Genomic DNA, 13761 nt, shown 5'->3' with positions numbered 1-13761 from the left:
AAGCCCTAGCCCATTAGAACAAACGCAGTCATAACTTCATTCAATTCAGCCGCTCTACAGCTCGGTTTACACAGGTTCCTGCGGGCAACTAGTGGCTCGCCCTGGTGCCTCTCGCCTAGTCATCAGTCCCTGAGACGGAAAGGGAAAGTCGCCGGGCTGATGCGCGCTTAGACGCACGTAGTTGTTCCCAAGGACAAGTCACTCACCCACACACCCCACCCCCTGCCGCCTAGCCCCCACCCCCACTTGATCATCACTCACGACCTCATCAGCTGGACCCTTAGTCATGATGGGGGAGGGGCAAGAACTTTTCTAAGAAGTTTCCCTTATATCAAGGGAGTCACAGTGAGTGGGTCACGTAAACAGCAGGGATAGTCAGTCGTCTTCCTTGCCGCCCCCTCGCCCCCGCCCCCTCCGTTTTACTGGTATTATTATTAAAGCGGTAGCCGCTGGCGCTCATAAGCAACAAGTTCCCCAGCGGTCTTCCCGCCCTAGCCTGACGAGGCGAAGGTTTTCTTACCTGGCGACAGAGAAATCTCCGGAGCCGAACTTAGCTTTGCCAGAGCCCCAGGTGTGACCTGAGCAGTGGGCAAGGAAGCGGTGTGAAGGCTGGGCTATTTTTATGAGGGCACCCTGAAACTCCTCACTTTCCCCGGGAACTTTCTGTACCAGGACCCAGTGACGGGCGGTTGGGAGGCAGCTCCAGGAACCAACCGCTATATAGCAGGGCAGTTGGGCAGTCATTGGTAACCTCGCTCATTCAATAGAATCACGTAAGAACTCAAAAGGAAACGTGTCTCTCGGAGTGAGGACGTTTGCGTAAATCTATAGGTTTTTCAACATCGATGCCAGTTGCTTTGTCTTCTTTAGTCGCCAAGGTGGTTGAGAGTTTAAGCTTGCGGATATTGCAAAGGGTTATTAGATTCATAAGTCACACCAAGTGGTGGGCGATCCACTGAGCAAAGCCGAACTTCTCACATGATGACTTCAAACAAGACACATTACCTTCCAGCATCTGTTGGGGAGACGGGATTTTAAGACACTTGAGTCTCCAGGACAGCAAAGGCACAATGGTGAGTAGCAATAAACCCTGCATTATAATTGAAATTTTTTTGACATGTTGCTTAACAACGGGGCATATCACAGCTCTTCCTAGCATTTCACATGCCAAAGAACAGCAGCTACTCAGGCCAGGAGAATCGGATTTTTTACACAGTGCAACTTTAATTGGAATCATTTGAGATTTAACACAGCAATGTGGAACTGCGTGGAACAAACTTGGAGCTGGAGAGGGGTGTGTGTGTGTGTGTGTGTGTGTGTGTGTGTTATATTGGCTGTTCAAAGCTGATGCTTCTCTCCCAGCCTTCCTGCATTTCATTCTTTGCCTCTATGTGTGTGGTGTATGAGCATATTCTATAATTTATATATGGGCATGTAATTGACATTCGCAAGGGGATTAATTTCCATCTAAAAACAATAATGCCATTAGAGGTTTGAATTGTGGTGGAGTGGGGGGTAAGGATGGGGTAGAGACTGGGAGTTTAGGTGCAAATGGGGCTGGGAATGGTGGGAGAGAAATGTCAGAAGAGCATATCACTGAAAATGAAACGGGTAATTCTCTCATAGAAGAAAAGGGTCTCATCAACATGTGATCAACTATTAACAGGATGGCTTTGGCAAAGCCGTCCGCACGTGACAAAACGTAAGGAAGTGGAAGAAACCGTCCAGAGCAATATCAAGTATCACTTAATTAGAGATTTTTTAGCCTTTTCCTCCTGCCTTCTCCGGGTGTGTGTAATCCAGGCGATCCGAGTCCATTCAGCACCTTGGACAGAGCCAACGGGTTTGTCCGAGGTGGGGGTACTCCACGAAGCCGTCTTGGCCCCGCAGTAAAGCCAGCCCCGTGTCGTCCTTAAGAAGCGTCTTTCTGAGGTTCAGCTCACACTGAGATTGGGGCTGAAGAGTCGGATTTTGGAGCGGAGCATTTGGAAAGCGAGCCCCAGTTTGGTCCCCTCATTGAGCTCGCTGAAGTTGGCTTCCTAGCGGTGTAGGCTGGAATAGACTCTTGGCAAGCTCCGGGTTGGTATACTGGGTTAACTTTGGGAAATGCAAGTGTTTATCTCCAGGATCTAGCCACCGGGGTGGTGTAAGCCGCAAAGAAGGTAAGCACCGGGGCGGGGACCCCCACAACCCCAATTCTTGAGCTATTTTGATACTCGATCTTCCCGAGAGGACGCCTGGTGGAGGGGAGGAGGTAGAAAGCTTGAGAGGGGGGTTGTTTCTTGGTATTTGCCCAGTTTGAATTGCCCTAGGTGAGAGCCTTGGGGTAAAGAGAGAAGGGGAAAAAAAGAGGTGCAGTCTTCTTGTGAATATGAGTTTAGTTAACTTGAACCTGCAAATGTCTGATTTCAAGTGTAAGATTTCTCTCTCTTTTTCTCCCCCTCATCTCCCTCTTTTCCGTTCTATTTTCCGGTGTGTGTGTGTGTGTGTGTGTGTGTACAGTAGATTCATTACTATTATGAAGCTTTTCCACAACATTCGGTTTTCTAAATTTTGACTTTGTACCATTTAGAATGAGGCGGTGGAGGTGGTGGTGTGCAGTAAGGAAAGAGGAGGTGGAGGTTGGGGAGAGGGTAGGAGGTAACGTTAAATTTCCAACACAAAATGAATCAAGGTAATTTCATCTCTTATAGTGAGAAGGATTCATTCTGTATCCCCCCTCCCTTCCTCCTTCCCTCCCCCCCCTTCTTGCACCCCGCCCCCTCCTCCTGTCTCCATCCCTTCCTCATTCTCTCTCTTCCTCTCCGTCGCCCTCAAGCCTCGCTGGATGTTTCTTTCTGGGTTTCTCCCCGCCCCCCTTCCCTCCCCACGAGTTTCGGGCGCTGCCTTAGAGGGCTCCCGCTTTCTCAAGGGAAAGGGAGCCGCGGAGACCGCGCTCCGCTACCCCGCCGGGCCGGATGCCTCACTGAGCCCAAGTCCGAGTCAGTCGGGGTAACTAAGGAAAGGGGGGAGCTCTGCTTGGGAGGAGAAGGTTCCTTCCCGGCCGAAGAGCCGGGGAGCGGGTCGGGGAGGGGGCCCGGGTGACTGGAGGCGGTGGAGAACACTCCGCTCCGCGGCTGGACAGAGCCACCAATCAGCTGGGCGCACAGACCGCCCAGCCACTGCGAGTTTGCTCCGGGAGGCGCAGGCCGAGGGCGGCCGGCTCGCCGTGGGGCTGCTGCTGCTGCCGCCGCCGCCGCACGGGTGGGCCGGGGGCGGGGGACATTGAAGCTGCTCAGGGCCTCCCAGCCTTCCGTTCCACCTCCCCCGCCTTGTCCCGGAGGGGACCGGAGCGGCTGGAGCGCGCATCGGCGTTGTCCTCCTGCCTCTCCTCTGGGAGCCCTGGGACTTGCGCGCCCCAGCACCGGGGCCACCAACCTCTCCACACCCCAACACTCAACCCACTCCTTTCCTGGGCCCTTTGTTCCGACCGCCAAGCCGAGTCCGGGCAGTTTTCGCCCCAAGGCTAGGGCGTTTTGGACTCCTCCTTCCTGGATCAGTTCTTCTTAATTAAGAGGCTAGAGCTTGGGGTGGGGGTGGGGGGAGCGTAGGGGAAAACCTATTTCCGAAACTCAAGACTTGACTCTTCTAGCGAGCCAAAGAAAGAATCCCCACTCTGCTCAGGTGGAATGGATGGATTCATAGGCAACGCGAGGATATTGTGTGGATTTAGAAGGCGGGGGAAAAACCCAAAAAACAAACAAACAAACAAAAAAAACAGGCACTAGGATCAGATGGCGGTGATAGGCTGCTCAGCACACAAAGAGAGCGTAGGGCAGGGTTTACGGAGCAAGCCTGCAGCGAATGGAGCACAGATTGTTCCGAGATCCAGTCGTTTTCTCAGTCAGATCTACGCGAAAGGAGGGGAGAGGAGGGGCAGGGAGGGGAGCGAGGCGGGAGGGGCTGGGCTTGGGGGCGGGGGGATTTCTGATCAGTCTGATGCAATTCCAAGCGTGCTGCAAAGGAACTCCAAGGAGTCCGCATCACCATCACCACCCACCCTTCCCAGATGGTGCTGTTTTAAATACGGATCTGCAGGGCTGAACGCAGAACTGGGAGATTTATTGCAAAATCCCGAGAAGGGGGGGGCACGGGGAATGGAGGGGCAGAATTTAAAGGTGCAACGCTTGCTTTTCCCCAATCAAGCGGCAACCAGTCGAATCTTTTTTTCTGTCTGCCTGTCTCTGAATTCTAATTCACCAGGGAAGAGGTGTAAATATTGTGACATTTTGAGGCGGCTTGATGGATGAGAAAAAAATCATCTGTCACTCTAAATTGTAGAGTTCCCTCTCCGCGAGATTCCTTACTAGCGAATAGTCGCTGCTGCCTAATACAGTTGCTAGGATTTCGAATGAATGCATCTTTAAGGGAGTATTATCCTTTTAGTTGACTTGCCAATTTATCTGACAGTGGAAGCGAGAAAATTGTAGATTTCACGTCTCTGGGAGACAAGGAGGGAAAATGCTTAACAGTCTAATTCTTTTAACCTCGAGATCTGTAACAACTTAAACAAATCTCAAAAGTGTCACGTCATCCTCTCACTCGCGCGCGCACACACGTCCTCGACTTGTGAGATGAAATGGTTTCACCTAAAGTGTCCTGGAAATGAATGTCACTTTAAGAATGGGCACCTGATAGCCACTGTTTATGTGTATTTACATAGAGCTCCTCAGCATTGGAGGCAAGATATTTCAATTATCCTGGTTGAAATCAGGCAGAAGATTAGAAGGTGATAAGGAGGACAGGGGAAGAAAGGGGGGAGGAGGGAGGGAGAGGAGATATTTTCAACCTATAAAAAATAACAGTAACCTAGCTTAGTTTTGTACCTCCTGGTCTTGCATATTTCTGTGTGTAAGATTTTAGCTTGGTCTAGCTCCCCCAATGGAATATATCAGTATTAATTCAGATGAAAATATATCCATCCTGCTTGTATCTTTTTCAGTGTCATTGATAGTAAGACCTACAACACAGCAATTTTTAGAGGGTTGAAGGGAATGTCTGAAAGGGCTTTGCAAAGTGGGAGGCAGATACTCTGTAAGTGGGAGGTATCACTATGACATTCTCTTTGCATTTTCATTTGATTGAACCAGAGTACTATTTTTAAATATCATCTAATTTGTATGCTCTAGGCAGTAAATGGGGATTTTAAAAACAAGTTGTTGTTTTTTATTGGCTTACAAAATATCATTTGTCAATTGCCTATCAATGTAAATTGAAAAGATGACCTTTAAAAGATCTAAAATCAGCATACATAAGCTTCTTCAGTCATTGGCCAGACTCTTTTCCTATCAAATCTCTAATCTAAATTCTCAATAGGAGAAGCTAGCGAATTTAGCTTCTTTCCTTTTCCTGGCCTGTCCTCTAGGGGAAGCTTTAGTAAGAAACAACATTCCCCAAATCAGGCAATGTGAGAGGCAAGGGCCCCAAGGGCCACAAAAACCAACAAAAAAGAATGAGAAAAAGTCAGCATTGAGGATGAGTTACAAAGGATTTTTATTTTTAATTCTGTTATTTGGGGACCAGGCTCCAACTCGCTCAGATAACATTCATTGGATCAAATTGCTTACAATCTGTCAGTTAAAATGATGTCTAACTGAACACATTTTTTTTTTTATAAAATATACTTCTACCAAATGCCACTGAAGCTAATCTTTGCTTTTAATTAGGACAGACTAATCTAACCATTTAAATGATTCTAACGAATGTGAACTGATATCATCTGATTTTAAAATTTTGCTTGAAACCAAATTTGTTCTAAAAGCACTGACTTGCCAGAAAAATATCTATTTTCGTAGCTTTCTCTTCACTCTTTGGATAATTTAATGAGTTGCCTATTTTAATTTTACAACTGCTACCTCAGAAGTGTCTCAAATTATCTTTCTTTGGCTGGTATCTTTCTCTGCTGATCTGTTACTGGTGTGTGTGTGCGCGCACGTTTGTCTCTGTGTTTTCTAGTGGATTTAACACTAGTTAGTCTCTTAAATGTATATGCCATAATCTATGTAAAGAACAGGGAGTGGTACTTAATATATGCAAATAAACATTAACATTTAGTGAGAGCTTACTATTTATTGAATTTTATGGAAATGAAGGGGGGGCTTTAATGGGACAAAAATTAAATTCTTGAACAATAAAAAAAAAAAACTTTCTTCCCCCCTTTGGCTTAAGAGTAACTATAATTTTTTAAAAATGAAACCTTTCTTTTTTTTTACATTTCTTGAATAAGATACCCATGTTCCATAGAGACTAACAACCCAACACTCCACAGTGCAAAAATCAAAATGTTAATTCTTTCTCTCTGCTTTCCTTCTCATTTGGCAATTTCTGGAGTGTTCATTCTGAATTTCTAAAAGTTCAGATTGACTTTATTTTTCTCTCTCTCTTTTTCTAACATTCTAAAAGAGTCCTGTAAAGAATTCCATTATAATGCGGACTTTATTTGTACTTCCTAGTAATAGTAGTTTATATGCATAAAGTGCTTTGAAAGCTCTTTACAGATTTCCTTATTTGATGCCTTCAGCAATTGTGGGTGGCAGGAATCATCACTCACCTTTTTCACAGATGAGACATTGAGGTTCAGAGTTGCCCAAGAACATATTTGTCAGTAAGAGGTGAAGACTGACTTGGAATCGGTTTCTTCAAATTTTAAGGACTATGCTTGTACCTTTCTAGACCACAATGTCTCAAACCCCATTCAGGCACCTAAGGGGTTGTAGGCATTATTTCTTCCTATTCTGATTTCTTTAAAAAAAGTTTTAAGTGATCTACAAATAGTTTCCAAAACTTTGCAGGACTAAATGAAAAGTTTTTACCAGCCTAGCATCTTCCCTTCCTAAGTGATTCTTTCACTCTCCCACACTTAGAGACTCCAAGAAGGTAGTAATCTTCTTGGAGCTGACACACCATCTAAGGCGCTGTCACTCATTCTCCCCAAAACAACACAGGAAGAGCCAAAGCCAAGAAGCACTTTACTTTTACTTTGAGTCATAGAATTTTGAGGGCTGGGAAGGTTCTCAGAGGTCACTGCCCCACCCATATCTGATGCATGAATTCGTGCTGGCTTGTTTTCTTCCAACCCTCTGGAATTTCCAGTCTTAGATGCCTGGGATCTCGTTTATCTTGGTAGGTAACTCTGATACGTAAGAGGATCATGAGGTTGACTGGCTATTTCCCACTTGGTCCAAGAGTTATACTTTCTTTTCTTTTTTTTTTTCTTTTTTTTTAATCTTCACCCGAGGATGTTTTTCCATTTTTTGTTCAGATAGAGTGGGAGGGGGAGAGAGAGAGAGAGGGGGGGGGGGGAGAGAGAGAGAGAGAAACATCAATGTGAAAGGGACACATTGAGTGGTTGCCACCCACACTACCCAACCAGGGCCAGGGACAAACTGCAACCGAGGTACCTGTCCTTAGCGGGAACCGAACCCGGGTCTCTTTGGACCACAGGCCAACGCTCTAACCACTGAGCAAAACTGGCCAGGGCCAAGAGGTGTACTTTCTATAGACTCTAACATTTATAATTTTATTCCATAAGCATTAATGGACAACCTGTTATGTGCCAGGAGTCTGGAGATTGAGCAAGACTGAATGGTACCTATCTTGGTGAAGTTTATAGCTTAGAGATATGACTGGTCTTTTCATTTGCTCTGTTCCCCAGAAGGGAACAGCCTTCTGAAGTCTTACCTTTTTTCAAGAGAACACAGTGAACCAGATTAAAAGCCTGAGTTCAAGCTTTACTTCCAACTAGGTGTCAGTAGCTGGAAAAATCAATTAGTCCCTCTTGCTCTCTATTTCCCCACACATAAAACAAGGAGGATGTCCTCAGGATACACTGTAAATGCCATTTTAGCTCCAAGGTTAGGTGATATGATAGATAACTATTTCTTGGTGGAAAGTAAGGCCTAAGTCATTCTAACCTTTAATGATTTATAATTTGGATGCCATCAACTGGTGAAGAAATACATTATGAAAACTCAAAGCAGCTTGTTTAAACCCAACATCGAGATTTTGAACCTATCATTATGAGGAATAATGACTTGGAAGTATTAATATGAACAATGAGCTCAAACTTCTGTAGATTATATTTTAAAGGGATAGGATGACGAGAGACCCACTATCACATACCTACTTTCATTGTGCAAGCAGAAGTTCTAAGTTTTCCGGTCATTTCCTTTTAAAATCAAAGGTATTATTTCCTGGCCTGGGCCTCATGAATAATGCATTCTATACACATGATATTAGACAATTAAATGGACCAAGCAGGAGCAACATAAAAGGGAGCTGGTAGCCCAGTGATTTCAGAGGTGTGTGGGCATTTTGACATCCAGGAAATGCTATAGATCTGTCCTTAGCTAACTCAGCCTGGTGGAGATAATTAAGAAAAATGTGGGTGTAGAAAGGCTACAAGTCATTCCCTAGGATTGGCTAGATTACTGCAGTAGTTCAAAAACAATTGGCACAACCACCCACACTGGACATGATTGCCCTTTGATGAGGCAGCTATTGACTTTTATAAAGATGCCATATTTAAAATTACTTCGGAAGCACCGGGGATGACAGACATCAATCCTGTATTCTGTTTTAGACGAATGGCAAAATATATTTCAAAGTATTCATTAAAAAAATGTAAAAAAAACTAGTTTCCATAAAAAAAAAACAAAAACAAAAAAACACACACAACAACACAGCAGTCTAGCAGCTTGTGACCTCTGAATTTAACAGTCTGAAGCTAGGAGAGACAGGTGGCCTAGATGAGCCATTTTGACCAGTTGCGGGCATTTTCTGGACTACCACAAGAGATGGAAAACACTTTGGTAAGTTTTAGCCTCTGAGTGAATGTTCAATGCACTCCAAAATCTTCTCACACTGGAAAAGGCCCTAAAGGGCAGGAGAAAATGCTCCGAGATCTTCGTGCCCAGAGTGTATGTTAGGATGTTATGGAATCAAGGAATTTCTTCAGAATATGCTAAATTCTGTATGCATCAGAACCACAAGGAGTTGGAACTGATTTATCTCATCCCCAGCTTCAAGGAAAATACCAACTACCTACTCTCCACAGGTAATAAGGTGACTGTGGGAAGAAATACCTAAATTGGGAGACTGGAGAGAGGCTCCCTAAACATCTAAAGCCTTTTGAATAGGATATTGCAGGGTAAATGAACAGAAAAGAGAGAGGGACTGTGAAGAAAATTGAGCAGAGAAATAAAAAGGGAAACCAAAATAGGGTTAGTATCTACACAAGGGTTTCTGAATCCAAGAGTCCTTTCTGTGAGTGTTCCTCAAAGGCCATTTGTCCATTGAGACTGATCTCCACTGTCCATGCTCATTATTGTTCTGGTTCCTTGGGTAGAAAACAATGGTTTCTTCTGCTTTTACCTTCCTTCTCCAGTAAGAACTTCTTTCTCCCCAACAGGTTCTATAATCAATGTTTAAGAATGGCTTTGTTATTTTTCCTGCTTGGGGGATGTTAAGTTAACATGGGCTTTGTAACCACCTTTGTGCCATGGACTTCATACTAGCAGTCGGGTCAAGCCTGTGTCAACCTTCCTCAGAATAATGTTTCCAAATGAATAAAATAAAGAATAAGATTATAAAAGAAGCCAGTTACATTGAAATATACTTTAAAATATTTAAAATAGTATATTGTGTGACAGTCTCATGCTTTTTTAATGCAGTAAGGTAAATATAATTTGTTAAGTGATGATAACCATCAGTGTATTTTAATACATCTGTTAACAACTGACATGTGACATGAAGGTGTCTGTGATTTCTATTGGTGACAAAATCTGAAACCACTCTGTAGCATTTTCCAAATATATTTGACAGCAGAACACTTGGGTGGAGGAGCTTACTAACATAGCATAGATTTGGAAATGTTCATTTAGTCTCTTGTTGCCTTTCAGAATTGGCCATTGAGTTTTCCTTCAGGACATAAAGAAACCGGCATTTTAAAAAAAACCTTTAAAAAAACTCACTTTTGCCGTTAAACAAGTTGGTTGCCAAGTGGAGAACCAGCTGAGTGATGAGATGGTTAGGATGTAGTAGACATGTTTGTGTTGATTGAGCTTGCTATTACTCTAAAGTGTGTCCTTCATACCACCAGCACTACCCCACTGCCCTGGAAATCCATCACTCTATTAAAAAATAGAAAAGTTCAAACTCTGCTTATTAACTCAGTGAACCTTACCATAGATACCTGCTGTGACTTCACTAACCTCAACAGACTCTAAAGACTTCAAAGACTTCAGTTTTGTCATCGCTCTACTATGGAAAAGTATATGCAAATTATGATGAAATGGGATAATATTTATTTTGCATTTGTCCAGTACCAAGTTCTTTGCTTTGCATTCCATATGTATTATTTAACCCTTAAAGCAACTCTCTGAGATGGATTATATTCTAATTGTATAAATAAGGAAACTGGAGCTCAGAGAGTTTAAGTAATTTACCCAAAATTATACAGCAAATTTTAATGGGAAAAGTGGAAGTTCAAACTAAAAGTTTTCTGGTTCCAAAGTCCACTATGCAATCATGTTTCCCTATCTGCCTAATAGCTACCACCCAGATTTGATTTGGATTTCCCATTTTTAGGTTTGTACATGCATTTTGTTACAAGATCTTTACCACAACCCTTTGAGGTGGTTGAGAATCTCAAAAGCAGCGGCCACAAATGCTGTTTTAGGATTATATTGAGTCTTTGCTAACTAATGAAAGACTTTCAAACCACCAGTTGTCGCCTATCCTTTCTGCAGCCCTCCTTTCATAATCACAAAACAGAGAGAGTGACAGTACTTAAAATGTCTCGTGAGGATCAAATACATTAATAATAAAGTCTAACTTTATTGAGTTCATTGTGGTGAGCATTCTACATTTTCATAATAAAGTGAACCCTCACAACATTCTTTCTAGGCAGAGATTATTGTTATTCCCATTTTAAAGATAAGGAATAGAGGCATCCGTTAATAAGTTAATTATCCTAAGTTAACAGAGCCAATAAGTAGCAAAGGTTGACTCACACCCAGGTCTGCCGAGTTGCAAAGCCCTTTTTTTAAAATCAGTAAGCTAATCTGTACATCCTGTGCAATCCTGGCCATTGTTGTCATGTTTAATACAGGAAAGAGAATTGTCCAGAAATAAATATATACTCACTGAAGAGAAAGATTAGAATCTGGAACTCTTCACCTGCACATTCTTCCTTCCACTTACTTTATTTTATCAACCCAGTGGATGACGTCTAACTCCTTTCTTAACTTGTTTAGGGTCGTTCCACGTTAATTGACTTCGGAGAATTATTGAGTAAGAAACGTTATAAATTGTTTACATTAGGATTTAGTGTGTTTAGAGACCATTTCATAAATTTGCCTTTTCAAATTGTTAGTGACTAGAGCACTGCAGATGGTAGGAGGAACGCCCTCTCCAAAAACACAGTGGATGACAAATCTCCAAAGCTAACATGTTGTTTACGATATGGAGAAGAAGAGGATGGATAAGCACAATCCTAAACATAATTACAGGGCTTACAGTCCCTGCTGGGGACTAAAATGTTTATTGGATTTCCTTGTGCAATTCAATGTTCTTCCTCTGAAGACTCCACTCCAAACTTGGAACTTCTCTGGAAATAGCATTCCATTTGGGAGAATGCCAAGAAATGGTGTCTGGGTCCTTTGTGTATTTGCATCAACTCAGAACTCAGCACACCAGCTCTAGAAACTAAGCTGGGAGATAGTTTGGGTAAAGGAGTTATATATCTACTTGGGCATCTTCCTGATAAATGTCATCCATCTTCCTCCTGGAAAGCAAATCCTGGAAAGATGTAGTTTTAAATGAGGGATTGGATGCATACTGGTATTCTCAGCACAAGTCAGTGATCTTTGCAGAGCTGCCAAAGTCATGAAAGGAATCAAAGGTGTGAATCTATGGGGAACCTCATCCCGCCTCCACTCTGATTTTTGCAGGAAGGATGGCCTGAACTCATAATGTATTTGTAATGTCCCAGAAACCAGGCCAGCAGAGAAGGATGATCTTAAAGGACATTTTGCTGTATGAAAAAGTCCACTTACAGCCTTGTCAGAGATAACTATCTAATATAAAAGAAAAGTATGGATCCTTATCTTGGATCGAGGCTCTAACTTTAGGGGAAATAATTACATAAGCTCCAAGTTTAGTTTACCAGATGATATGCAGTTTCTGAAAGGAGTCCAGATTTACAAGGCAAAATGTACCTTAGAGATGATCTAGTTCATTGGTTATCCTGGTGCACTGAAATCACCTGGGTCATTTGTTCTTTCTGAGCTAAGGTCTGAATGTACTGCCGACTTGAAAACCACAGTGTATGGCCCACAGCTCTTGTTTTATTGATTGAGCAACTGAGGTGCTCAGCAGTGAAGATCTCTCAACTTATTCAACAAACATTTCTGTGGAACTTATAGTACCCATGTGAACAAGCCTGGGCTAGTGAAGTGACTTGCTCAGGTCAGGTGGCCAGAAAAGGATAGAGTTTAAACTAGGACCCAAATTTTCTTGACCACTATTGACTACTATATGGGCCTTAAAATCGCACTACAATGATATAGCTTCTGTTTTCCAATAAAACATAAGAAAATAATGGACAGGCTGTACAAGATTCTAAGATTTTCAAAATCAAGTGTTTTGTATTTAATTTAGATGAATTACTAAAATATAAGCACAATTAACAAAATGTTAATTGCATGCTAATAAACATTAATTTCAAAATGATAGGACAAAACTAATCATATTTCAAAGTGCCTCAACACTCCATAGTTACCTTATGATTATTGAGACACTAGCTAAGATACATTGAAACCTCAAGTTTTCATTAATTCCTTTATTATTCCCTGTGTTTTGACTTTATTTGGTTCTAGATTCTTACCTGAGATTTAAGGTAATTCTTACCTGACAACAGCTTTATTTGCTTTTTAGTAACAAAATTCTTGCAGCTTCCTCCCTCCTCTCTTTAGAAAAACAAAACGAAAAATGTATTTATTTCCTTCAAATGATCCAGAAATAAGGGGAGCATTCTAAAAGTAATTGTACTTATTAAAATCCCTGGTGTTAAAAATATTAGGAAATGTTTACTAATTTAAACTTTATATTTTTTTAACCCACATCATTTTCCAAAAAATATTCTTCAAGCCTGTTTCTTTGTTCTTCATATAATATCCATACATATAATTCCACTTTTATAATTAATTTCTATTATTAATACTGTTCTAAAGTTGTGCCCTTATAAACAACAACTAATTGGAGGGTAAATTAGATACTTTATAAATTCTTCCTAGGAATGGAGGGCAAAATCATATAAACAAATAACTATGATTTACCAAAATCACAAAAACAAAAAGTAATATTAGAAAAAAATGGTAATTAGTCAAGCAAATAGTCAAGAATATCTCAAACTTCTACATATTTTTTTAGATAAATTAGTATCATATAGGTGAGTTAGCATGATTCTTTTTTATGGAATTCAACTTATTTTACTTTAATTAGTTTTTGTGTGCAGATAAAATGGAAGGCAATGGAAATTTGGCTTGCAAAGTAGTTCTAAGATGATCAACATCCACAATCTGGTTGTAATGCCATAAGAATATGTTTATTATGTGAGAATGATACTTCAATCTAGCATTCAGTATAGACATAAAGCAATGAGCAATGCAACTTAACTTCAGTTATTTATCCTGGGAACATATTTTAAATTCTAAAGGTCAG

General features: G+C 41.8%; 1 protein-coding gene across 2 annotated transcripts in view; it reads left to right on the top strand.

Annotated features, from left to right (window-relative positions):
* The first annotated feature begins 756 nt into the window (after positions 1 to 756).
* Positions 757 to 13761, top strand: part of BDNF (brain derived neurotrophic factor) — a 57053-nt gene continuing 44048 nt past the window's right edge. The window contains exon 1 of one of the 2 annotated variants that reach the window (XM_036258708.1): positions 757 to 1073. In XM_036258708.1, the coding sequence (XP_036114601.1) occupies positions 1071 to 1073 (3 nt within the window). In that variant the 5' untranslated portion in view covers positions 757 to 1070. Of the gene's footprint in view, positions 1074 to 1835; positions 2163 to 13761 lie in introns of those variants that run through there. The other variant, XM_036258710.1, reaches the window with a different exon arrangement.

This window comes from Molossus molossus, unplaced genomic scaffold, assembly GCF_014108415.1.
Source record: "Molossus molossus isolate mMolMol1 unplaced genomic scaffold, mMolMol1.p scaffold_m16_p_13, whole genome shotgun sequence".
Lineage (NCBI taxonomy): Eukaryota > Metazoa > Chordata > Mammalia > Chiroptera > Molossidae > Molossus > Molossus molossus.
Note: the sequence above shows the minus strand (reverse complement) of the source record. Positions and strands in the feature narration are given on the sequence as shown.